The sequence below is a fragment of the Hordeum vulgare genome, chromosome 2H (genome assembly GCF_904849725.1).
Source record: "Hordeum vulgare subsp. vulgare chromosome 2H, MorexV3_pseudomolecules_assembly, whole genome shotgun sequence".
Taxonomy (NCBI): domain Eukaryota; kingdom Viridiplantae; phylum Streptophyta; class Magnoliopsida; order Poales; family Poaceae; genus Hordeum; species Hordeum vulgare.
The window spans coordinates 539,244,103-539,272,089 of NC_058519.1; the positions used below are offsets into that span (position 1 = coordinate 539,244,103).

Consider the following 27,987-nt stretch of genomic DNA (forward strand, 5'->3'; position numbering starts at 1 on the left):
AATCGAAGATTTGATATGCTACTATTCATCAAAGACGGGCGACCCGCTACCACTGTATCCCTGTCCATGAATGAGTCCGAACCGGTCCACGAACAAATACTATGTACGTTTTTTAAGGCCGGCGAGATTGGAGATGCCCTCATATATCTTCATGTTTTCATACTAAAAGACTTGCTGGCACGTACTACCCACTTACCATATACTTCCTCTGTTCCTAAATATAAGTCTTTCTAGAGATTTCACTAGTGGACTACATACGGATATATATAGACATACTTTAGTGTACATATTCACTCATTTTGCTTCGCATGTAGACGTCTAGTGAAATCTCTTAAAAGACTTATATTTAGGAACAGAGGGAGTACATATCTTTACCTAATAATAAAAAGGCTATCGCTTCCGTCGGAAAACCCACCAAGGTGATTTTACAAAAAAAGTCCTTCCTGTTTATGACATTAAACTCATAGTATATATTAAATGTTTTTTAAATACCCATATCTTTTAAACCGTAACTCCAAATTTAACATATTATATATGGAATTTGATTAAAAAATATGTAGAATTTAAATATGATATTATTTTATCTGTTAAACGTTTAATAAAAATACTATCTAGGATGCAATCTTAATAAATAAGTCATTATTCGTCTTTCTTTCATACCGGTACTCATCCGGGTTGGGGATGAACACGTCAACAAAATCAGGATTAGAGATGAAACTGAAGGTCACTTGACTGATTCTTTGTACGTATTAAATCTACATGCAAGTCGTGTTAAAATAGAAGACCTGTGAAATTTTGAACTGCATTTTTGTAGGATAAGACCATTTTTATTTGTGTCGTAACTATAAATTCTCAGATTATAGACCATTTTTTATAAATTAAGAGCGTGTGGTATTTCTTTCTCCCGTTGCAACGCATTGGCCCTTTTGCTAGTATACACAAATAAACGAAGAGAAGGAAAGGCTGCAAACATAAGGACAAACCACTTTCCATATTTCTCGTTAAACGCAGCGGCATACAGCAACATTTTGCAATAACGCGAACATCTTGTCACGTCTGATTGTCCGGTCCTGCTGAACAAGAGAAGAGGATATGCTGCCGCAGTGCCGCTGATACTAGTAGCAGCTTCTACGGTCTGGAGGCTGGAGACACCTGTTGGCATGCCAGGTGAGAAGCGAGAGCTCCCGAAAGGATACCGACGAAAAGGGTGGCCGGCCCTTGTCATCAAGTCGCATGCAAACGCGTTTTGGCAGGTAGTTGGTCTGCACTCCTCTTCATATTCAAGTTAACACAGGGAGAGAAAAGAAAGGCCAAGAAAACTACAGGTCAACCGAAACCGCGTGGAGCAAGCAGTCCCCACTGTACCGTCGGAGGCGGATCTCGGTCGTCGACCGTCGCCCGCGATCTCACCGTCGGATCGGACATCCACGGCAGATGTGCGTGCTTCCACACGTGCCGAACCGCCGACAGGCCGGCGCCCTCTAATTCCGCGGGTAGATGCACGAACTGCAGCTGGCTCGGCTCGGGCTTCACTGGATTGCAGCTCATCCGTGCCGCTGTATTATGGTTTATGGAGCCTGAATGAGTGGCACTCGACCGGAACTGACCTGTTGTTCGCGATGCGCGTGCATGGATTTGGTAGATTAATCCCCGTGCTAAGAATCGTTTGGACATGCTGGGTTAGCTTAATAGTGTAGGAGGAGACTTGGGAGGGCGATAGATTCTTTCTTGAATGGTGGCATTCCATGTGCATCGCGCAGTACATGGCGTGAATTTCCAGCGGGCAGGCGAGCAGTGCTCGTCTAGTGCGAATAAAGAACAAGAACTACTGGAATGGTCCTTGCAGTGGCTAGCTTTACCTAATCAATGCGGTGTTCAGTTTGACAAAGGGCTCAAACGGGAGGTGACAACCGCAAAGAGTAACGTCAACGTCACGACGCCGGCCTCTCATGCTGGGTTGGTACTTCGCACAGTGACGGAAACACTGGAGTTGAATCAAGTGATGCTCTTTCGCACTGTGCACAGATAACAGATTACATACATTCTACTTTGACCGGTATTGTAGCAAAACTGCATTGGCTTGTCTTCTCCAAGCTAAGCCAGTTGCAAAACTGGGCATTTCCTACGAGCATCAAAGAAGGAAAATTGGCCTGTACATGATCGTAAACAATTTGAACTATGCAAAAGACTGCCTTGTAGAAGAATTTGAAGCAAATTTTTTTGCAAAGGGCATAACTGGGTGAACCTGTAGCACAGCCGTTCCACTATCAACAAGAACGTTGTGCAGCATTCCAGCTCCATGATCACATCGCAGAAGTAACTCTGCACCAACTAGCTATCCACATAATAGCAGCCAAGATTGCCTTAAAACAGCTACCCGTCAGCTTGCATTCACCGCAATACTGCTCCAGGACAATCAGGATTACACCAAGCCATCAATCTTGGCCAATGCTCCAGGATAACCAAGATTGAACAAAGCCACCAGTCACCCTGCAATTTGGTGTAGGTGAAAATGTTTGGCAAGGCAACACTGCTTTCACCTGGAAGTTCAAAGAGAAAAATACCAGTAACCACAAACTGGTTCAGCTGCAGAAAAGGTGGAACTCGAGAACATAATGGAAACTAACCCGGCCATAGGAAAGATTATATCCAGGACAGGTCTTTTTCGTCATATCCAGGATAGGTAGATAAAAAGTCTGATATTGATCGACCATTTGGAATAGCAAACCTGAAATTCACTTAGGAGCAGACTGCCAATCAGCTCCAGATTGTAGGATTTTTGAACTGTAAAGATATTGCTTCAGACAGGAACTTCACAATTTCTTCCTTTTCAACATCTTTCTCCTTTCTTGCATCGAGATGTCTAACCTGAACCGAAGATAATAAAAGCATAGAAACATTAGTAATTTCCTGAACCAAGTGCAGGTAGAACAATCCGTGGTTTTCCTTGACGTTAATTTTCCTCGTCGAAATAGACATATCAATGGTCAAGTTTGCATCTACCCTAAATTTTTCAGTATTTTGCATGATGTTTTTAGTGTGCCTCCGTACTACATTAGAATAGATGGACAGCAGAAAACATATCATGTAATAGATTTTTCAGATGGAACCCAGCAAACACAATGATTATCCAAAATAAAGAAAAAAAATCCAATGCTTCCAAAAAGATGTTGAAATTATTCGTACACGGCACTCAAGAAGTCCAAGAAGGTACGGTCAAGAAACAGGCACAACTGTAAAACCAGATTTGATCTTTTCTTAAGATTTGTACTCACAATACAAGCACATGGTCCAAATGTAAATAAGTGCACATCATTCTGGTATTCATGTCACAGCCTATTTTTATTTTGTGACGATCATAAGCTACCACTTCTTAACAGTGTAAAAATAGAATAAGGTCAAATAACCTCAACATATTTACCTTCACAAGATCAGTTTGCGCAAGACCTGCTTCAGTGATAAACACAAGGCATTTGATGTCATGATCACTGGCGTACTCGTATTGTTCTTGAAGACTTGGGTCTTCCTGAGGAACAAACTGGGCCTAATAATAGTAAATCTATCAGCACTTGCTGAAAATATTATATATATAATCTGCAAGGCTTCTGTAGAATTCACCTTTATGTTAGCTTCCCAAAGTTCTGCAACAAGTTCCATGCGTTCGTTTAAGAGTCCGCCGCCGCCCTTTGAACAGACTAGTACACTGATGCTATTTTCAATCCTGATGTCCAAAAAATATTAGCGCATCTAAAGAAATCTCAGTGACCCATTAAAGGGGGATGTGAAATGCAGTACAGCTAGATGATCAGTTGTGCAACCTTGGCAACCCAACGTCAGATGAAGGATTATTAGGTAGGAATTTCTCAAGTGCAATGCTCACACCAACAGCACCCGGGGGTTTGGTTTTCTGTGCAGGTTATCAAATACAAGTTAATCAGTTGACAGTCCTTCATTTTGATCACATGATAAGCATTCACAGGGGAAATATTGTGGTAATAACAATTATATAACTCCTTTGTTTTCTCGTTCTAAGGAATCACCAGCATTTGAATGTCTAAAGGTCATGTTCTGAGACTGCAGAGTGAGTTTCTAAGCAGATGAGGTCAAAATGTTATTTATCATATGGCGTGAGCAGCTTCCTATCAAAACAAACAGTGTATCTAGGGGGTGGCTACGGTACAGATAACTTGAGAAAAGTCTCTGGGTCTACTTCTTTCACATTTTGAACTTCTCCCCATTTAACATCTGGTGGCCAGCGAAAAGTTTGTACAAAGTTATGCTATGTACCCCCTAGTCACACCTTCAGTTCTAATGCCACAAAAGTTCCATCTCATGACTCATCTCCTTTGCATCTTTTTGAAACACAGGCCAGAAGCCTCCTTATCAGGACATCAGTGCTAAAGGAAGAATTAGAGTTATGTACACCTCCCATCACATTGCTGGTGACAGAGTTGCACAATAGAACAGCTGGTCCAGTGGTAAAGCACTCTTCTGTCATGTACATCCATTCCCTAGCAAATCTACTTCGATGGGTGAGTATGGAATAAAAGGGGGTTGAAAGATTTAAGATGTCATCAAGGAATCTTTGCCATCTATATGTAGTTACTTGTTATTGCAAACAGTTTTGTTAATTCTTTCAAGTTCCCATCAAGCCTACAGTAGCATCAAGTACAACTTACATGTGTCTTATCCCAAGCATTTTCCATCAACATATCATATCGCCCGCCAACAGCAAGCAACTTTTCATGGGAACTCGACGCAGGACTGCCTTCTTTTGAGTAGATCTGTGATGAAACATGGTTAGTCGTGTGTGCCATAGTGATGACTAATGAGATATTATTTCATCAAACAGTAAGTGCACATATTAACATATCATCTTTTAAACCATGTGACTGAACTTAACAAATGTTGGGATTAGGAATAATACAGTACTCCCTCTGTAAAGAAATATAAGAGTGTTTAGATCACTACTTTAGTGATTTAAACACTTTTATATTTCTTTACGGAGGGAGTACTTTTTCGAGAAAACGCAAAAGACTTTTGCGTTTCGTTTCATTGAAAAGATAGGGGTTTAAGTTACAATCCTCCTAGGAGGTAGTTACAGGGTCAGGAAAGAAAATCAGTGGACATCCCAGGTCTGTGGGATCGCGGCTTTGAGGCCTTGTGCGCCGGCTTTGGCCCAAAGCGCCGCTTCGGAGGGAGTACTTTGTATTGCTATACTGATGACTAATAAGATATTATGTCATCAAGCAGTAAGGTATGCTTTGCGCATATTAACACATCATGTTTCAAATTAGGTGACTGAACTTAACAAATGTTGAGATTGAGAAGAAAAATACAGTACTATTTATTCCCGTTACCATATTCTCATTACATTACGGTAAATATAAGACGAGAATGATGTACAGCCTATACTGCATATCATGAGAACTAAAAAAAGAATTCTCTCCAAAGATGCAATCAGACTGTTCACCAATGCTTTAGAATTCCAGAAAAGAAAAGAAATAAAGTTACAGTTCATCACCTGAAAAAACATATCTGAGTAGTAATAGTCTGAAGGAGGCATAAGTACATCAATAGCAATATGTTCTTCAACTGACCATACCCTCAAACATTTAAGGAATGTGGAGAGATCATCAAGAGCCTTGCAAGCAGATTTATCTACAACAGGAAACACACAATGATGCCATCATAGAAATTCCTAGTGTAAGGAGCTATGTTAAGAAATGTAAGAGCAGCCATTACCATAGAAAAAGGTCCCTCTTAATCTAGCAAGTACTAGATCTGCAGATCCACAAAACCGCTGATCTGCTTTATGTAGCTTTTCAACAACTTCTTCAGAAAGACGAAGATCCTGGTCCATTCAATAAATTAGCTTAAACACTGAAAATTATTAGCCACATAATGTCTCTTCTATGATGTTCAGGTGTGTAACTACAAGACTCACAGAAATAACTAGAATATTCAATTCACAGAACACAATGTAACACACAACATAACTTGTGACACATTTAATGAAGTGTGTGAATTATGAACAAACTTTACACTTCCTACTCATGGAGCAGGTTATACCTGTAATAGTTGCCCTCGAATGAAACTCCACTGTGACTTACGATCCGCCTTGTTTGGGCAATATTGAACAAGAGTAGAAGATAGAAACTGAACAACAAGATAGGATAGGTATCAGCTAAAATCATTCCGCAAATTATAGAAACTGTTAAGGCAAAATAGCGTACCTCAGCAACATTCTGTCTTCGTTCCTGAGGAACTCCTGCCCAGGAACAAACTGCTTCAGCGAGTTTGCTATGATTCAGTCGAATAACTATTGCCTTCGAATTGTAAAAACGTCTCACAAGGTCCAAAGCTACCTATGGTTGCATGGAGTAATTGTTTATGTCACAACACAAAAGTACATCTTAAATGTTTAAAAAAATCCAAGATAAATGCCTACTTCAAAATGCATTGTTGCAAATGAAACATAATATAAAGAATGTAAGATCGCCGCAAAATGCAGTCAAAGAAACAAGGTAAATGATGCAACATGAAAATGTATTACCTTGATAACTTCGGCCTGTGTTATTGGTGAAGAACCTCCAATGATGTCAAAATCACCCTAAAAAAGACATGAACATAATCTTAGAGAAGGAATCTGGAAACGATTTCATGACAGTGAAAGTTAGACAAAGAAAGATATGGCTATAATCCAGCTTGACAGTAAATAATAATTATATAAATAGAACATTACCTGAAGAAAACGATAAGGAGTTGAATGGCCAACTGCTCTTCTGTGAACCCATGATATTTCATAACGCTTACATGATGATAACTGCAAGTAATTGTGTAAAATAGTATTCGCTGTTAGGCAACATAGAGAAGTACAAGATGGCCAAGAAGGCTGCTAAGCAAGCTGTGAGTGAAACAAGGGGTCGGGCATATGAGGACTTCTACCATCAGTTAGACACGAGGGAAGGAGAAAGGTACATCTATAAGATGGCCAAGATCAGAGAGAGGAAGACGAGGGATGTTGACCAAATGAAATGCATCAAGGATGGAGGAGATCAGCTCCTGGTGAAGAACAAGGACATTAAGCATAGATGGCAGGAGTACTTTGACAAGTTGTTTAATGGGGAGAGTGAGAGCTCTACCATTGAACTAGACGTCTCCTTCGATGATACTAGTAGGCGCTTTGTGGGGGCAAATCTAGGAGTTGGAGGTTAAGGAGGCCTTAAAAAGGATGAAAGGAGGCAAGGCGATGGGCCCTGATTTTATCCCCATGAAGGTATGGAGAGGCCTCGGGGACAGCGATGGTATGGCTAACCAAGCTTTTCAACCTCATATTTCGGGCAAACAAGATGCCAAAAGAATGGAGATGGAGTATATTAGTACCAATCTTCAAGAACAAGGGGGATGTTCAGAGTTGCACTAATTATCACGAAATTAAGCTGATGAGCCATACAATGAAGCTATGGGAGAGAGTCATTGAGCACCGCTTAAGAAGAATGACAAGCGTGACCAAAAATCAGTTTGGTTTCATGCGTGGAAGGTTGTCGGATTTCGGGCTCCGCAAAACCCTAAAGATTCGAACTCAGGGGCGTGTACGAAGATCTCTCGCGGGCTCGCCTCACCTAACTCGCTACTCGCTGGGGATGACAGAGAACTCACTCGATGGTGAGGAAGACACAGTACACGGCAGTTTACCCAGGTTCGGGCCACTGAGAAGCGTAATACCCTACTCCTGCTTTGGTGGATTGCCTCTCGTGGAGGTTGGTGGATGAACTAGTACAGTGTTCGTGGGCCTCCGGAGGCTGGGTAGCCTTCGTGTGGTGCCAGAGAGCGAATGAATGAATCGGTCGTCCTCTATATATAGCAGCGGCCCGGGTCCTCTTCCCTTATCGCAAGGGCGGGAAGGGATCCCACAACGGCCAATTTTAAAGGGGAACAGGGGAACATGCTCCCCCTGTCCAAAGGTGGTCTTCGCCTGCAAAGTGGCTCCCAGCGCTGCAAGGACGGGTCCAGGGATGACGTCTGTCCTGCTGGCGGGCGGCGATGGTCTTGTTGCACCGAAAGAGAAACCTTTGAAAGATGCTTTGGGAACCCGCGTACGTCCTTCCCTCCTTTGCACGAAAGGGGAAACTGCACCATCCTGCAATCCGCTGCTCGTCTGTCCTTTCCCCGCGTCATCCTTGACTCCTGAGGCCGGGTCTCGCCTCGGAATATCCACCACTCTAGAGGGGTCCTGCAGAGGCCCCCTGCGGGTCTTGATGTTGCTCCTCCTCACGAGGCTCGGGCCCTCGTGAGGGCCTTGCCCCGAGTGGTACCGTGCCTGGTTGTGTTTGGTCGATGAAGTGGGCCAGCCCTGGGCCACAGGCAGGCAAGTCTGGGTACCCCCGTTCCCAGAACGCCGACAAAGGTCGACCATGGAAGCCATTTTCTTGGTACGACAACTTAAGATAGGACTGCACCAGGGGTCGACTTTGAACCCTTATCTTTTTGCCTTGGTGATGGATGAGGTCACAAGGGATATACAAGGAGATATCCCATGGTGTATGCTCTTTGCGGACGATGTGGTGCTAGTCGATGATAGTCGGGCGGGGGTCAATAGGAAGTTAGAGCTATGGAGACAAACCTTGGAATTGAAAGGTTTTAGACTTATTAGAACTAAAACCGAGTATATGAAGTGCGGTTTCAGTACTACTAGGCACAAGGAGGAGGTTAGCCTGGATGGGCAGGTGGTGCCTTAGAAGGACACCTTTCGATATTTGTGGTCAATGTTGCAGAAGGATGGGGATATCGATGAGGATGTGAACCATCAAATTAAAACCGGATGGATGAAGTGGCGCCAAGCTTCTGACATTCTCTGTGACAAGAGAGTGCCTCAAAAGTTAAAAGGCAAGTTCTATAGGACAACGGTACGACCCGCAATGTTGTATGGTCCTGAGTGTTGGCCGACTAAAAGGCGACATGTGTAGCAGTTAGGTGTGGTGGAGATGCGCATGTGGAGATGGATGTGTGGCCACACAAGGAAGAACCAAGTCTGTAATGATGACATACGAGATAGAGTTGGAGTAGCGCCGATTGATGAGAAGCTTGTCCAACATCGACTGGGATGGTTTGGGCATATTCAGCGCAGGCCTCCAGAAGCTCCAGTGCATAGCGGACGGCTAAAGCGTGCTGATAATGTCAGAAGAGGTCACAGTAAACCGAATCTGACATGGGAGGAGTCCATAAAGAGATATTTGAAGGGCTGGAAAATCACCAGAGAACTAGCCATGGACAGGGGTGCGTGGAAGCTTGTTATCCATGTGCCAGAACCATGAGTTGGTCGCGAGATCTTATGGGTTTCACCTCTAGCCTACCCCAACTTGTTTTGGACTAAAGGCTTTGTTGTTGTTGTTGTAGTATTCGCTGTTAGCTATACATCATTGTACTCACTAGCAATCTCTTAAATCTCTTAAAGTGAAAGAGTGAAACCAATACACAAGACGCACATTCAAATTTACTACACTAGTCTGGAACAAATGGTTTACTACCATTCATTAGAAACATTTCCATTCCAGAAACTGTTAAAGAGTTGTATATGCTTTCCATGAGTTAGTTGTGTAGTATGCCCATTGTATAAAGGGTTTGCCTATGGCCTTATGGAAATACAAGTTGCTATCAGCCAATGGCCTTATAGAAATACAAGTTGCTATCGACCTATTGCCTTGTGGAAATACAAGTTGCACATTTGCATACTTCCTCACATGGTATCAGAGCCCTAGGTTTTCTTCCCACCGCACCAACAACTCCTGCTCTCTAACTCAGGCAGATTGGTTTTATCTTTTCTCGGTATCATCTCGATTTCTATTTCTGATCGATTCTCATGACATCAATTACCCTGATCAAGTTTGTGCCCAAGTTCCCCTATCACTCCATCCCAACCCTGATTTCCAGATCAATTCCCCTACACAACACCCACCCTACTTCTAAAGGAAATAAGAAATAAAAGAAATAGATCTAAAAGTTGGGAGCAAATGTGATGTAACCAATCAAGGCATACACACACTCACACAATTAAATAAGGGCTATTGCACTAAAAAAACAAGTGTGTCACTTGTTATAGACCTGGTTAGCAGCAACGTTCATAACAAATGGTGTTCGCAGCTCATAGCAAAGTTCTAGCATCTCTCCTCCTTGCGTTAGGATCTTCACTGTCTTTCCACTACAAATTTGCAAATAATATAAATGTCAGCACAGAGTAGTTGTGATGGAACAATCACTAGTTTCTATTCTACGTACATTAAATATTCATAAGGTAAGTGGACTAGAATTCAAACACACCTATTTTCAGTAAATTTCCCATCCAATGTATGCAAGGGTGTTATCTGGAACCTTTTAGCACAATGTCGCTTAAAAACCTCTTTGCTAACCTCAATAATGGAATCCAAGAGTTCACTGTTATCATTTTTATAAGTGGATTTTTTACTGCTTTCATGCTGACATTGCATTTTGGCGACCAGTCGATCTTCATTAAATATTGTAGATATAACTCGATCATAAACGTAAGTGTCTTCTGGTGTCTGTATCATTCTAAGTACATCTGCATAAAGTGGACAAAGGCAGACATAATAAGTAAAAAAAGATTGAACTGACACTTCAAATATATTCAATATCCATACACAAGAAAAAGGCTGAAACAAGTTGCCTGAAAGGTCCGTGATGATAATAATATCTACCAATTTATTAAATTACAGAGCATACAAACGAGCACCATAGAGCAGACAAACAGTCCATGTTTGAGGCTTTGAGCAGTGCAATTGCAGTCAGGAAATCAACAAAGTACAAAGCACAGTTCATATTTGGGCAACTGTGTTGCCCTAGTAAAGTTTTTTTTTCACCAGTTGTAAATTTTGCGCCGCTTCGGTGCTCTTCTTAATACAAAAAGACACGCAGTCCAGTGCTTCCAGTGCGTGTTACTACACAATATAGAAGAAACTTAAAACATCGCCTCATGATCTGTTCTTCAAATGGTACGACCTAATGTTAATGTAGAAAAGCCAAAAGCTTACCATTTAACCACTCGTCCTCCATCCGAGGAGGCAAGTCATTTTGCAAAAGCTCAATCGCAGATGGACGTTCGGACGGGCTTGGACACAGCAAGCGTCTTAATAGATTTGATTGACCAGGAAATTGTGTTGACCATGATATTGGAGACTCGCCTTTCTGTTTAAGATCAGTGAGAACAAGATGTCTTTCCATTGCTGTTGAAAATGGATGCCAAAGCTCAAAGAATATAACACCCGCACTGTACATGTCAACCTGAAAATAACCAAGATAAAACCCCAAGAAGTTTAGATAATACTACAACTGGTATTAAGTTGATATTATCAACAAAGATATATCTATTTCTTAATTTTTTTAAATGAACAAATTAGAAGTCTACTCTGACCTTTTCGTTTATCTGTGGCCACTTCTGTTCTACCTCCGGTGCAGTATAAAAATAGGTACCTACTTGACCTGTTCCATCCATTGAAACGCCCATTCCTTCAGTAGGAATATATTGGTCATGATCCAGCTGCTCCAGCTTTAGAAATTTGGCTGAAAAAATGATTAAAATGAAGTCAGTTCAAACTTTCCTCACTAACCTAGAGTTACACTTCACATAAAATAGGGCAATTAACTACTAAGTACTCCCTCAGTTTCTAAATATAAGTCTTTTTTAGAGATTTCAATAAGGACTACATACGGATGTATATAGACGTATTTTAGAGTGTACATTCATTCATTTTGCTACCTATGTAGTCCATATTGGAATCTCTAAAAAGACTTATATTATGGGATGGAAGGAGTAGAAAATATCTGCAATTCAGGATGTCAAACCCCAAGAATTCTGACAAAATAATCATGACAATTTAACATCTGAACTATTCTGTGGGTTCATTCAATATACAAATGTCAATATGCTGGAGAGAAAAGACTGAAGTGGTAACTTTGTACGTCATCTTAACACTTCATGTCGAGATGACAGTATCCAACCTATCAACATCACAACTCCAGGAAGAAATAAAATACTGCCAATAACTATATCTATGAAACCACATGATTTGTTGCTTAACCAGTAAATAAAAAAGGACAGACCCAGTGCATAGAAGCTCCCACACAAGGTGGGGTCTGGGGAGGGATTATAGGAACCTAATCTTACCCCTGCAAAGTGCAATGCAGGAGGCTCATTCGAACCCAGGACCTCTTGGCACAAGTGGGGACGACTTCACCACTGCGCCAGCCTGCCCTCTGTTGCTTAACCAGTAAATACCATTGAAAATGAAAATAGAAAGCCAACCGACTGCAAAGAAATGTCAGTTCCGGATATAAATAGAAAGTTCACCTACCAAGACCAAAATCTCCAATTTTGATATCGTTGCGCACATCAAAAAATATGTTGCTAGGTGTCAAGTCCCGGTGTATGATGCCTTGACTATGAACATGTGCTAGGCCTTCCACGATTTGTCGAAATAAGTGCCATGCATGGTCGACATTGAAAGATGAACTATATGTCTCAAAGTCCTGTCGCAGGGTTCTGAAAACAACACAAAAAACAAAGTTAGGTAAAGAGAAACCGTTATCAATACCATAGGTAACATTATGGTGTCACTAAATGACCAAAATATAGAAACAGAATGATTGGGTAGTCCATAGTCCCACCAATCTGAATTCTCGGGCCAAAGATCTTGCTCATGACCCAGCTTAGAAGTTTACAATTGACCCTTTTATTATTGTATGTCTAGTCTGTTTATTCTGAAAATGTTAACTTCTATTATTCCTAAAGTGAGTGTAAAGTAAAACAACTACACTAAAAGCTGTCTGGTCAGCAATCAAGCTTACAGGTGAACCTTAGCAATGCCCAACCATGAAAAGTCTGCCTGCCTGAGCTCCTGAAACAAAATTCAATCTACGACTAGGTCTGCATATAGGACATGACTCCTCATATAAATCACTCGTTTCTTTAGAGATAACAGTAGCACAGCTTTCCTTGGTGAAGGTTATTTGAAGTTCCAGGTACTCCGGTTTCTTTCAATTGCTGTACACTACCGTAGTTTCACCATAATAAAGCAAGAGCAGCTTTAGACCCTGTGTTCCAATAAAACTTGCCTAGTGCACTAACTGCATAATGAACATACCTAGGACAATACTCCATTTGGATGTACAAGTACGTGCATTCCTGCTTATTTCCAGCACCTGCATCTGATAAGCTGATCTCGTCGAAACTATACATAGAGCTCTCAGCAGTGCGTGACCCCCCGCTGTTCACAACATGATGTTGACCATATTCAGTTTCAACCCATGCCTAGTATCACAAAGACAGAGGTGAGATATAATTGTATGATCTCCTAAACTTGAACATAATAAAAGGAAAAAACATATGTATAAAAATATTTACCTGGTAGTAACGAACAACATGCTGATGCTGCAGTCGTGAAAGTGTGGCAACTTCTCTGAATACCTCATCAAAATATCAATTACATACATCAAACAAGAGAGCAGAAATGCTAGAAAAAACAGTAGATAAATTAAGCAAAAAAGACTTGTTGAACTACTACAAGTATACCAAGTATAAATCCCTCTGAAAATCTAAATATAGGTCATTCTAATCTGTGGCAACATTCTTGACTTTGACCGTGAATCAACAACAACAAAGTTTTTTAGTCACAAACAAGGTGGGGTTGGCTAGAATTGAAACCCATAAGATCTCGTAAAGCAAGTCATGGTTCTGGCATGTGGATAGCTAACTTCCACGCACACCTGTCCATGGCTAGTTCTTTGGTGATATTCCAATCATTCATTTACACAAGCAAGGATTCAGGAATCTCGATGGCTCCGCTCCGCTCCCTCCCTCCCGCTCCACCTGTCTGACCAAGCCCCCCACCAGCCTCGCCGCCGTCGAATCCCCGACGGCAGCCCACCTTCCCAGCCTCGCCGCCGCAGAACCCCCGACGGTGACCCACCTCCTAAGCCCCCAGCCCTCCCTGGCCATGGCGTCTGCAAACGCTGACCCTGTCGAGCCCCGAGCGATCCTTTCTGGCGACCGTGTGTCCTCTGGTGGCCGCTGGTCGGATTCGGGAAGCGAGTCCTCGACGTGTCGCGCACCCCGTCGGCCGCCCAGCCCCTCTCTGCGCCATGCACGCCCCCCGCTCCACGGGCCGCCGACCCCCGCTGGCCACACGTATCGACCTGCCTCGGCCCTCGTTCCGAAGTGCATCGGGTCGCCGGCGGTGTCCAGGCCGATGCTGTCGATGCTGAGGGGTACCAGCAACCTCGCCGCAAGAACCGCTATCGCCGTCCGTGCCAGGAGGCCACACCCAGCCCGCAACCGCAGCGACGTCGCAGCCCCTCCCCGGAGGAACTCGCTCGACTCTGCTTCCGCTGCCTCGATCCCAATCATCGGGTGAGGGATTGCACGAATGACATCAGGTGCAGGCAGTGCCTCGTCCCCGGCCACGACTCGCGCTCTTGCACCACCGGCCACGCCGCACCTGCGGCCCGGGAGCGCGTCGGACCGGCCGTTCGGGAGTGCGCTCCTGTCCAAGCCCCACCAGCCACAGTCACCAGACTGGCTCGCGCGCCGGCCGCGCAAGGGCAAGAGCCGGTCAGAGTGATCATGGCGCACTCTGTCGAGATGGAGAAGGCCGAGCGGGTCCTGAGCCGTGCGATGGTCGCTTCCATCACCGGCAACAGGCCACGCGTGTCGTGCGCCGAGGTCTCCGACGTGCTCCTCAACACCTTCGACCTTGCCGATGGCGACTTCACCGTGCATGCCCATCACCCCGAGGATTTCCCGATCCTGTTCAGTACTCACACCACCAGACGTCGGTTGGACGGAAACCACTTCATCAACTCGCCACGCTTCTCCCTCTCCATCCGACCCTGGAGCAAGCTCGCCTATGCCGGCTCTGGTGTGTTTGAGTTCAGTGTTGAGCTTGAGCTCCGAGGCATCCCTGCCTAGACCTGGCATCTATCCATTGCCGAGCACATCCTTGGAGAGTCCTGCTGGATCGAGTGCCTCCACCCCAACACACGCTCCCGGGCCGACATGGCCATGTTCCGGCTAGCAGGACGCACACATTGCCCGGACAACATCCAAAGAGCCACTGTTCTGGAGATTGTCGAGCAAACCCCCACTCGCTTTGGTCGTGCCGAGCAGGACACCACAGCTCGACGGCTAGTCGGCCGCAGGGAATGGAGGAGATGGCACGCGCGAGGGGAATGGCCAGAATCGCGCCCCGGGCCAAGGGCGGACGCGCCACCGTGGCCGCAAGCGCCGCCGTACGGACATGCAACCTCAGGGCCGCGCTGACGGCATGGCCATGGACGCACCCTTGTGGTGTGCTGGGAATTGAGCCACCCGTTCCAATGGTGTTGCCATCGCCAACTCATGGTCGGCGCCCGCCGGCGTGGTTGCCCCGCCGCCCGTACCACAAAAGCGATGGGCATGGCCCCATGGCCGGGTCAGCATGGGCCCACGGGAGCTCGTCGCATTGCCGAAAAAGGAAGGGGCGGAGGAAAGCAAAAGCAGGCCGCGGCAGTGGACCAGACCACCAAAGCTGCACAAGCCACAGAGACTCCCAGGAACGTGGCGAAGGAGACTGCCAAAGACCCACTTTGACCAAAGGGGTGTGGGAGGCCACTGCAGGCTCGGGGCCAGCTGGCCACTCGCCACTGGTTGCAAACCGGACCGAGAGATGCACAGCCGAGGCGGATCACGCGAGCCCCACACCTGGCTCGTCCCATCCGATGGATTGTCGGGAGCTGGTTGTACTCAGCTCAGTGCCACACTCGTAGCCAGCAGGTCCACTTATCATGTCGGGGCAAAGCGATGTCTACTGCACGCCAGCATCTGCAGCTGGGCCATGCAAATCAGATGAGCCACCCGGGCCACTCGAACCCGATGAGGTGCAGAGGGAGATGCAACTAGCCCCTGTGGCCAACCCCACTGCCTCCGAGGCCAACCCCGCTGCATGCGAGACGGAATCCACTCCGGCCCCTTCTGCAGATGAACCCCACACCCTAGTCAGAATCCTGCAGTGTTCCGAGACCCAACCCACACCAGCTCGCGTCGAATGGGCAAACACCAACTGGCGTGCGACAGGGCCCGTGCCAATCTGCAACCGGGAGGTTCGCCTCACCGTCGATCACGCTCCGTCGAAGTCGTGGACGTGCTGCCACCTCACGCAGCTGGACTCTGGACGAGTTCCTCGTAGCTGCCACGAAGCACATCAACGCAGCCCTGCCTACCCCAAGGAGAAAACCGTGGCAGCCGCTCAATTTCACACCGCGACGCGGCCGCTCGGCCACAACAGTTGCTCCCCATCCGGCGCGTCCACCGCAATGAGGCGGTTGAGGGTGTCCACGGTGTCCACCGCCGTGGACGTCCCCACAGCTCTTTGTGCTCGTCGTGGACACCCTCAACCGCCTCATTCGACGCGTCCATGAGTGCAGCATACTTCGCCCGCTCCACCACAGACGCGACATTCCGGCGATCTCCCTCTATGCCGACGATGTCAGGGTGTTCTGCCACGCCACGCAGGACGACGTGGCTGCCATCAAGGGGATCCTCACCTTGTTTGGCAGAGCAACCGGGCTCAGAGTCAACTACGCCAAGAGCTCAGCTACCATCATCCATGGTAACCCCGACACTGCAACGATGATCACTCAACTGGGATGGCCGGTGGCCGAATTGCCTATCACTTACCTGGGCATCCCGCTGACGCTCCGTCGTCCCACTGCTGCCAGCTGCAGCCCCTCGTCGATTCGATGAGGCATGGAAGGCATGGCTCATGAACAAAGCTGGACGACTACCGCTGGTAAAGTTTGTTCTAAGCTCAACACCAATCCACCAGTTGGTCGCTTTTGCCCCTCCAAAGAAGACCATAAAACAGCTCGAGAAACTACAACGGGGATTTCTTCGGGCCGGCCGCGCCACTGCCAACGGAGGGCACTGTCATGTCAACTAGCGCCACACCCGTCGGCCCGTTGAATACGGTGGCCTTGGGATCCGTGATCTGGAGCGCACAGGTCTGGCGCTTCGGCTGCAATGGATGTTATTTGCCCGCACGGACACCGAAAGGGCATGGCAAGGACTAGACCTACAGTTCACGAAGGAGGAGAGTACGATATTTTTCGCATCCACCAGTATGGCCCTTGGCGACGGATTGACAACCCTTTTCTGGGAGGACCGGTGGATACATGGACAATCAGTCCGGGAAATTGCCTCCTGCTATACCAATGCATCCCAAAGCGGCGACGTAGAACGAGAACGGTGGCAGAGGGCCTCCACGGGAACGCATGGGCCCACGACATCCGAGGAACCCTCGGGATACACGAGATAGGTTAGTACCTCCTACTCTGGCAAGCTGCCCAACAATTCGCCCTCTCGACCGAGCCCGACCGGCTGCTTTGGAAATGGACGGCCAGCGGCACATACACAACGCAGTCTTGCTACGTTGCCACATTCCAGGGATCCACTCGCTGCCCCTCTTGGAAGCTCATCTGGAAGGGTTGGGTGCCGCCCCGTGTCAGATTCTTTCACTGGCTCGCCAACAAAGACCACTGATGGACGGCAGTGAGACTTGCCCGACGCGGCCTGTAGCACCACCCGAAGTGCCTCCTCTGCGACCAAGAGCCAGAGACAATCCACCACTTGCTTCTAGCATGCCCATTGGCCAAGCAAGCTTGGCACACCATTCTGGACTGGACGCACATACTAGTGCAACCACCAGGTAACGAGCCTACCTTGCATGACTGGTGGCAACGAGCGAAGGAGAAAACCCCGCCCGCACTCCACAATGCTCTATAATCCATCACAATGCTTGTCCCCTGGATAATTTGGAAACAGCAGAACGATTGTGTCTTCAACAACGCGAGACCCTCGATAGAAGCATTAGTTGATAGGATCAAAGTAGAAGCCAAATGTTGGGCACAAGTTGGGGCACAAGGGTTGAGAGTTGTGCTGCCCGCCTCCTGGGACGTCCATTGATGACGAACTGGCCTTGTAACTATCACCTCCTAGGAGGCATGTAATCTCCCACCTTTTCAATGAAACGAAACGCAAGCGCTTCTTGCATTTTCTTGAAAAAAAAAAGATAGTCCAATCATTCAGATCTCTCTTAACGGACTCTTCCCGTGTCAAGTTTGGTCTGCCTCAACCTATCTTGACATTATCAACACACACTACCCGTCTGCTATGCATTGGCACTTCTAAGACATGCGTTGTATATGCCCAAACCATCTCAGACGATGTTGAACAAGCTTCTCTTCACTCGGTGTTACCCCAACTCTATCACGTATATCATCATTCCAAACCCGGTCTTTTCTTGTGTGACGACATATCCATCTCAAAATGTGCATCTCTTGTACACCTAACTGTTGGACATGTCGGCTTTTAGTTGGCCAGCAGCCTACGCCATAAAGCCATACAACATAGCAGGTCGAATTGTAATCCTATAGAACAAGCCTTTAAGCTTTTGAGGCGCTCTCTTGTCACCAAGGATGCCAGAAGCTTGGCGTCACTTCATCCATCAAGCTTTGATTCAAGGGCTCATATCTTCATCGATATCACCATCCTTCTGCAGCAGTGATCCTAAATATCAACAGGTGTCCTTCTGAGGTACCACCAGCCCATCAAGGCTAACCTCCTCCTCATGCCTAGTAGTATTGAAGCCGCACCTCATGTACTCAGTTTTAGTTCTACTAAGCCTAGAACCATTTGACTCCAAAGTACGTCTCCACAACTGTAACTTTCTATTAACCCCCGTCCGACTAGCACCACTACATCATCCGCAAAGAGCAGACACCATGGAATACCTCCTTGGATATCCCTTATGACCTCATCCATCACCAAAGCAAAAAGATGAGGGCTCAAAGCTAACCCTTGGTGAAGTCCTACATTAATTAGAAAGTCATCAGTGTCGCCATCACTTGTTCGAACACCTGTCACAACATTATCGTAATGTCCTTGATGAAGGTAATGTACTTCGTGTTTCTTCAAGGCCTACCACATGACATGCCGCGGTATCTGAGCAGGCTAGCGTAGGCCTTCTCCAAGTCAATGAACACCACATGCAGGTCCTTCTTTTGCTCCCTGTATCTCTCCATAAGTTGTCGTACCAGGAGGCTTCCATGATCGACCTCCAGGCATGAAACCGAACTGATTTTTTGTCCCACTTGTCATTCTTCTTAAGCGGTGCTCATTGACTGTCCCATAGCTTTATTGTATGACTCATCAGCTTAATCCCACGGTAATTACTACTAACTTTGAACATCCACCTGTTCTTGAAGATTGGTACTGATATACTCCGCCTCCATTCTTCGAGCATCTTTTTTGACCAAAAAATGAGGTTGAAAAGCATAGTTAGCCATACTATCTCTATGCCTCCAAGGCCTTTCGACACCTCAACGGGGATACAATCAAGGCCCATCGCCTTGCCTCCACTCATACTTTTTAAAACCTCCCTAACCTCAAACTCCTAGATTCGTCGCACAAAACATTTGTTTGTATCATCAAAGGAGTTGTACAACTCTCCTCACCATTGAACAATTTGTCGAAGTACTCTCGCCATCTATGTTTTATCTCCTTGTCCTTTACCAGAAACCGATCTGCTCCGTTCTTGATGCATTTGACTTGGTTGACATCCCTCGCCTTCCTCTGTCGGATCTTGGCCATCTTATAGATGTCCCTTTCGGCTTCCTTCGTGTTTAAACATTGGTAGAGGTCATCATACGCCTAACCCCTTGCTTCACTCACAGCTCGCTTTGTTGTCTTCTTTGCCACCTTGTACTTCTATATGTTGTCCGCACTCATATCAAGGTGTAGACGTCTGCAACAACCTTTCTTCTCCTTAATAGCTTTTTGGACATCATCCTTCCACCAGCAAGTATCTTTGATTTTGCTTCCCGAACGCAAGTCACCATCTTCATCCACATATTGTTTGCATCACCTCCTTCCTCCCAAAGGCCGTCCTTGATAATCCTCTCCTTGATAGACTGAGTTGCTAACCACTTTGTTCTAGCTACTACTTTGGTGCGCTTATCCCGCTGGACACGAATCCGAAAACGGAAATCAGCCACCATAAGCTTATGTTGAGGGACAACACTCTCTCCAGGTCTGACCTTGAATCTAGGCAAGCACACTTGTCTTCTCGAGGACAATATCAATCGGGCTAGAGTGTTGACCACTACAAAAAGTCACTAGATGGGATTCTCTCTTTCTAAAGAGGGCATTAGCCAAGGACGAAGCTGGAAAAAAGTTTAAGGGGTCATGTTTATTACAACGGGGTCATCTTCTATAAATGTATAGTAATGTACTAAGTTAGTCAAGGATTTGCTACTTTCATTGGGGTTAATTGACCCCAATGCTTAGAAGGCAGTTTCGACCCTTGATTCCCGCTGACATAACCAGAGCCCCCATTCACCCCTTCAAAGCCTTTGTTAGATGTACCCATGTGGACACTGAGGTCTCCTATGAAGAGCTTCTGTCCAATAGGTACAGTGTAACCATCTCCTCCAGGCCTTCCTAGAACTCTATGCGGAGCATACATGCTGATAACGCTGATAATTAAGTCCCTAACGACTAGCTTGACCAGGATAATCCAGTCCCCTTGCCTCTTGACGTCCAACACTTCATACTTGAGGCTCTTGTCGATCAAGATGCCTACTCCATTTTTATTTGTAGTTGTTCCCGCGCACCACAGGTTTAAGCCAGAATCCTCCACCTCCTTCGCCTTTTGTCGCTCACATTTGGTTTCTTGGATGCATAGGATATCAACACCTCTCCTCACCGTTGTATCAACTAACTCTTGTAACTTACCCATCATGCACCCTGCGTTCCAACTAGCTAAGCGGATCAAGTATAAATCCCACTGAAAATCGAAACACGGGTCATTCTAATATGTGCCAACATTTTTTACTTTGACCGTGAATATAACAGTTAAATACAAACGTTGCCAAGATGACATTACCAGATCCATCATCAAACATATTCTCATAATGCACATTTATTTATTATATGAAGCAACAAATTTCACAGAAACTGATGGTCAAAGTGTCACCTTAGAGACCATGTTCATGTCCAAAAACAACTTATGTAGGGATCAAAGGGAGTAACAGGTAAATTAGGGTATTTATTAAATTCACAAAAGTTATAACAACTCACTGATAGGGAATGACAATGATGGAGTTAGATTAGTACATAACGGTTACTCCCTCCGTCCCGAATTACTTGTCTTAGATTTGTCTTGATACATTCATATCTAGACACATTTTAGTGTTAGATACATCTGTATCTAGACAAATCTAAGACAAGTAATTTCAGACGGAGGTAATACTTTGCTACTAACCAATTATCAACATCAAGGAACTGAAATGAAAACATATAGAGCTATATGGACTTGGAGTGTAGGACAATATAGTATATACTTCTTATTACCAAACAAGTTATAGAGCATGTTTGTACTCTGTGTAATCCTTCCAATAATTTATCTCAAGGAACAGTGAAATTGTCAAGTTTTTTTGCCTAACTCATCAACATTGGTTAACAACCAGCAATTGCTCTCAGGCAAGAAAAGAAATGCATTTCAAACAACCCACAAAAAATCATATATGCACATATGGGAATATTATGTGCACTTGCAAACTTTTGCAAAGAAAAAAATGACAAATGCATTTTGCCCTGCACAAAAATAGTCAAATTGGGTACACATATAATTGGAAAAAAAATAACCCTTCATCCCTTGTCTATTTATTGTGCAAGAATACAAACCAACATTTTGTCGACAAAAGTGCAAAATGGTGCCTTTTAGTGCAAATGGTCACTCTTCTTTTAAGAAGCAGATGTGCTTGGGTGCAATAAAGATCCACTATTTAGCAAGTAAAATTGCAAATATGCACATGAAAAGGATAGAGAGACAACAAATCTCAACTAAAAGAACAAGATCAGGGACATCCAAACCTGAGAATCTTTTCATTCACTTGAGGACTTCTATCCTTGAGGCGTATCTTCTTTACAGCATATTGGCGTCCATCGAGCTTGTTTTTACACAATGCCACACGGCCAAAGCCCCCCTGACCTGTCACAAATGAGTTCTTAGGAGTTATACTAATCCATGAAAATACATTCATTTAGTTAGTGCGTCCCAATAAAACAAATGATAAGGTGCATGCCTTTAATACATACTAATCCACTCTGCAATGAGTAACATTTGGGGACATAGGACATCATCAATCCATAACTTATACAACTATCAACTACTATCTTAGCATAACCGTCTTACTTACCATACCAAATGAAAAAGTGATTACGGAACAAGCCAGCACCACTAGTGTTAGTCACTTAGTGTGAAATATTGAGCAGATTAAGCACCTGAAGCCAAAACCTAAGGCCTATAATAAGCAAGCTCGATAAGTGTCAGAACTTCTCATGAATCCCTTACCTTTTGGTCTAAATCATGTTTAAAACTTTTTAGAAAGTATCATGTAGTAGAACCTCATTTGCACAGTACAGAACACAGTAATTGGTGCTTATCCAACATCCAATTATCCAGGAATGTGGTAAACGATTGGTCCATTCTGAGATAGTACGCAGAACGGTATCAAGCGGAAGCAAGACACTCACCAAGTGAACGGAGCTCTTCAAAATCATTCAAATAACGGGAGTTTGGCCTAGACGATGAATTGTCAGCCCTCCAAAATAGAGAGCACTCCGAAGATATCTGTTTGATGTCATCAGAAAGCCAAATAGCAATTAGAAACGATCAACGCCACATCAGTATTGGTAGAAGTAAATCATGAGTTAGCAGAACAGTATCAGGTGTGGCATACCATTTGTTGCCCAAAAACATGATCGAAAGTTTCCCCAAAAACAGCAGGAGATTCAGAAATTAATTGCTTAGCCCATTCAGAAAGAACCTGGTTAACAGAAAATAACATGTAAATCATCTAACTAGGAAATGTGATAAAGAGAAATCGACAAGGAAACATAAATTACTATACTACATTGACACACCCCTATGTTGCATAACTCCAATGATATTACTGGCAAAGCAGCTGAAAGAGAATCTTTTGACGCACAGGCTAACCGAAGCAAGTGTACCTAATGAGGGTACCAAACATGGTCATTAACTCATTACTCAAGTAGAAAATCCTGCTCAAAAAGGGATGAGAAAATCTCACTGAAACAAATATGTATGCAAAACAAATACCAGAATTAAATCCCTTTTCTTATTTTGCGAAGCATCATCAAACATGTCTGAAACATGAGATGGTGCATTTGAAGAGCCAGAGTCTGGAGCAGAATCTTCATCATTCCAACCTTCATCTGCAAGGCCAGAGTCCTACGAGTATTAACAAATATGCCGTCAGATTCAGCATGCTGGATGACTCATTTCAGTATATCAGTGTAGATGTAATCATTCAAAAGTAAGCAGAAAGGTAGTACAAGTAATAAAGTAGGAGCAGCGCTGCAGAAGTTTTCTAGTAAACCATCTAGTTTCACCCCAAAAAAGGCAAAGCATCAAATAAACATTTGTTTTATAGGAATAAAATTTGACACCTGATGGAAAATGTAAGCTAGTGCTATCAATTTACCGAAAAGAAAAGCATAAAAAAATACCAATAAAAGACAAAGACCGAAAGTAGAACAAAATATTATAACACAGAATTCAAAGCCATGAAAAGAAGTACTAGGATAAAAGAAAATTTGAATGTTCATGTACAACTTAGATCATAAAGAGTTCCTTCAAAATCTCGCATTATTATACAGTTTTCTCTTTCTCCAGAACAGCATTCCTCAAATCAGACTGTCCTTCAAATAAACAACTCCTTTTCTTTGTGAATATTTAAACAACTCCTTTTTTGTGAATATGTGAACCATATGTCATGATGTACTAAAAGGAAAACTGTGAAACACCAAGAACCTATAGAAGTTCTGTTTTATCACCTCGGATTCATGTACACTGCTGAAACTCCTCTCTGGAGTATCTGCCATACCTCCTCCGTTGCTTGTGGACAAAGTTTTGCTGTCATTATCAGTTTCCTCTGCAACAACAGGTAAACTTGGAACTACCTCCCGTACAACACCCAGCTTCATGGCATGCTGCTGTTCAGAATTATCCTGAGATGAACTTTTTGCAGCATTGACCTTATCAGCTGAAAAACGGGATTTTTCATTCACTGTTTTCCTCTTGCTTATAACATTTGAATTGACTTGAGATCCAATATTTTTGTTGGCATTATCAGTTGTAGGATCGAAACCTTGCCTTTGCCAACTATTATCATCATATAGTTGACTATACAAATCGAATGAATTGTAGATGTAAAAGATTCCAGGGTAAGGACTGCTGTCAAGGGTAGCTTTCACATCTGCATCAGTTGTTTCCTGTACTGTACTTGAACCTAAGTGAGGAGCCTGCAATATAGGATAATAAGCCTCCTAAGATATGTTTCTTATGCTAAAGCTCAATAAATAAACAGAATAAAGTTATCCAGTGATGAAGCGGAAAAACAAGTAATCCCATACATGAAATCCTAGGATAAATTATGCCAGATTGCAATGTGTAGCAGAGGCAATAGATTATATATTTAAACTGTACTAATCAAGTACCTTAATAGAGTTATTATTGCATGAGTACGTCTGGTGGTCCTTTTCTGCTATGGCTTGTCAGTCTCTAAGACCTCATTTCTTTCTATCTACTACTCCCTCCGTCCGGAAATACTTGTCAAAAGAATGGATGTATCTAGATGTATTTTAGTTCTATATACATCCTTTTTTATCCATTTGCGCGACAAGTAATTCCGGACGGAGGGAGTATATAGACATGCAGTGGTTTGCATGTTCTAAAAAAAAGAGCTACTGCATGAGTTCAAGATTACACAAAATGCGAAATAGAGGATTACCACAAGTTCTCACAATATATATATAACAAAACATGGTGCACTAATTACCAAGTAACATGTGAAGTAACCATGATGAAATTAGCTGACCAAATGAGTCAAAAGTAGAAGGGTAGCATATCAAAAATTTGTAGTGTAGCATCAACCAGTGAAGGTGATAGATAACCTATAATCCCAAGTTAAATGCAACTTCAGCAAACCTGACCGAACTAAACAAGAAAAGCCAACCGGTCTACTTTCTCAAGAACGCTAGGAGCATGAGAAGAGAAGATATCAATTGGATCTTAGGTCAACAGAAATGGCCAGGAAACAGATGAATCTTGATTACCTTTTTTTACAGCGCAATCTTGATTATCTTTTATGAAAGCAAATTAATGTCATCATGAGGAAAGGACAATGCACAGGAACAATGAAGAGGGCGACAAACTACATGTTATGTATTCTAATGAATGCCATGAAATCGACTTACAGTACTTGATGAATCAGCAGCTGGAGCAATTTCTGAAAGGAATTCTTGGGCAGCCTCTACCAAATCGAAAATCATAACACGCCCTTCTCTGGAATAAATGTTTGCCTGAAAACAAACACCAACAGACGAATCGAAGGTGCTTAGTATATGCACATACCAAGGAAAAGCAATTATCACATTTTGATAGTTGTCTAATAAGGAAAACTTGGGCTTAATAAGATAATAGTGAGGACAGAAATTTTATCTTTGACACTAGATTAAACTGGTTTTCTTGACTGGCATACTACTAACTTACTAAGGTACTCAGCTTTCGGAAGCTACTCTAGTACTTGCCAGGAGAGGCACGTAAACTGCTTTACCGTTTGAACACAAGCAACTAACAACAGCATGCTCATGCAAAGTCTGCGCTCTCTCATTATTTTGCAGCACCAAAGTTCCAGTACTAACAACGGTTCAATGAAAATGATATTTAGAAGCAAACCAAATAACAATACGAGCGTAAGCCCATAAAACCATAGAACTTGAGCGAGGCTTCTTATATTCACTTACTGTTAAGGGCCATGTCTCTGTTATAGTCTCTATTTTTCGCTGTCAAGGCTCATAGCGCTAGTAAGTATGTGCTCAGTTAGTTGTGTTATTTATTTGCCGTTAGAGTCATGTGTCCATTGTACCGCATCAAATTAAGTTGTCTCCCTCAGAAGTTAAAGGGGCAATTGGTGATAAGTGGTGTGTTTGTCTACATTCAGCTAAGAAACCCCACAGCGAATGACTACACCATGTAAATCGCCCACACCAAAAATCCTAAGGAAACTATAAACATACCCTATCCATCTTTTTTTTAACAAGGCCTTATCTCCTGAGCTGGTCCTTGCCATAAAACTAATTCCGAACTTTAAATTGGCCATGATATATTTTGATCCGCTCCAACGTGTGGGCACTCAACTGTTCTCAATCAAAGGATTCAACCAAAAGTAATAGGTAATAATTCAGATGAACTCAAAATACCTGGTCAGAAAGAAGGGAAAGTAACCGATCAGCATCTTCTTTAGACAAGTTTTTCTCGGGTATGATTCGCAACTTTGGGCACTTGTGGGGGTAACCAGCAAAGCAACTGTATTATAATCAAAAGACAGATGTCATCAAGTGCAAAACACACAAAACGTCTCTTAAACAAAAAGACTTACATTACATCAAGAATAGCCGAAACATTTAAATCTCCAAAGCCCATGCCGTCAGAGTAAGGCCTGTATGTTATTCATTGATGTAGAAACTTTAGATGGTCAAATACATAGTGATACATTTAGAAGTATGTTTGGGGTCACATAAGACAATACCTGATACATATGCTAAATCGGGTGTTAGGTGATTGTGAAGTTATTTTGAAGTCCTCAAGAAAAATTGCAGCCCTGATTGATATACCAAAAGGTGGCATTAGGATCAGATAACCAAAACAACATAACAATTAGGGAGGGACTAGATTTTTTCAGTGCTCTTGACGACAACTTGCAGAGTAAGTCAATTATAACTTGTCAGTATTCAGTCCACCCTGAAATTCTGTATCGAACAGTTGGATAATGCTCCACATTCCATAATTCAAATCTAATGATCACAAAGCAACCAGAGAACAATAAAGCTAGAACAAGTACCAAAAGTACGCTATAACAAACAGAGATGGCGATCGACAAAAAATTAGGCACCTGCAGACTCAGGACCACCCACCATGGAGTCATCAGGAACAGAGCAATAAAATGGTACTTTACAATCTATATACTTGGCACGTAAACATATACAATGAGCAAATATTCTACAGGAACCCAAGCTTTGTAGTCTCCAAAACACTGGCATATTAGACAACGTAAGATCATCAGAGCGTGTAACCCATCTGTGACTGTCAGTACAGCAATCCAGTTCCAAAAACAAAAGGTAATGCTACCTCCAGCATCTCATATATAGGGGACACAGGCAGGGGTTAACTCGATATGTGCACCACATGCTATCGAACTAGCATTCAAGCAGAGATAGCTGAACAACACTGGGTTCGCAGATTGCCGAAAACATGAAAAGCCGAACAGGGGCGCAGCACGAAATCGGCGGGGTTGGGGCTGGTGCAATGGGGGCTTACAGCGCCGTGAGCTCGTCCGTGAGCGCGGTCTGGTCGCCCTCGAGCTGCGCGGCGTGGTCCTTGGCCGCCTTGCGCCCAGCGCCGCCCTTCTTCTTCTTCCTCCTCGCGCTGTGCCCCATCGGAGCGGAGCGCGCGCGGGAGGCAGCGCCGGACAAGAGGGGGTGGCTGCAGCGGCGGCGGCGATTTGGTGCCTCGGGGAGACGGGGTTGATCGGATTGGATGTTCCGGGTGCGGGAGGGATGATCTGACGAGGAGGGGATCTGCGTTTGGGTTTCTCTGACTCGAGTCCGGGGAGGAGGTTTTGACGTGGAATGGAGCGATGGAGTGGAAGGGGCTGCGCGCGTCGTGACCGGGGTCCAGACTGTTTATCTCGATGCAGTCAGCGCAGAGGCGGCGAGACCTTTGCGACTAGCTTCGGTTCCCTTCCCCTGCTCTGCTCTAGCCGCCACCCAGTGTCTCACTGTCTCCTCCACACCGC

The 27,987-nt window shown here is 44.3% G+C and overlaps 1 protein-coding gene across 2 annotated transcripts; it reads right to left on the reverse strand.

Moving 5' to 3' along the window:
* Positions 1-1,990: 1,990 nt before the first annotated feature.
* On the reverse strand, positions 1,991-27,685 carry LOC123427096 (eIF-2-alpha kinase GCN2). Of its 2 annotated transcripts, XR_006622364.1 has the most exons (31): positions 27,510-27,685; positions 26,722-26,793; positions 26,572-26,631; positions 26,393-26,498; positions 25,388-25,492; positions 23,966-24,433; positions 23,229-23,360; positions 23,033-23,119; positions 22,849-22,935; positions 22,643-22,739; positions 21,980-22,097; positions 13,418-13,472; positions 13,158-13,324; positions 12,369-12,556; positions 11,429-11,577; positions 11,049-11,298; positions 10,321-10,579; positions 10,105-10,201; positions 6,746-6,826; positions 6,557-6,613; positions 6,237-6,368; positions 6,073-6,159; positions 5,746-5,854; positions 5,525-5,661; positions 4,680-4,784; positions 3,819-3,907; positions 3,619-3,721; positions 3,422-3,544; positions 2,628-2,868; positions 2,246-2,540; positions 1,991-2,150 (listed from the first exon to the last, which is right to left on the reverse strand). XR_006622364.1 is itself a non-coding variant. In XM_045111052.1 (30 exons), exons 1-29 carry the CDS (start codon positions 27,626-27,628, stop codon positions 2,758-2,760), a joined length of 3,750 nt encoding a protein of 1,249 aa, XP_044966987.1. In that variant the 5' UTR covers positions 27,629-27,685; the 3' UTR covers positions 1,991-2,540; positions 2,729-2,757. The 2 variants fall into 2 exon arrangements, 1 of the variants encoding a protein (XP_044966987.1); XM_045111052.1 differs by having other exon boundaries at positions 1,991-2,540; positions 2,729-2,868.
* Positions 27,686-27,987: the final 302 nt, after the last annotated feature.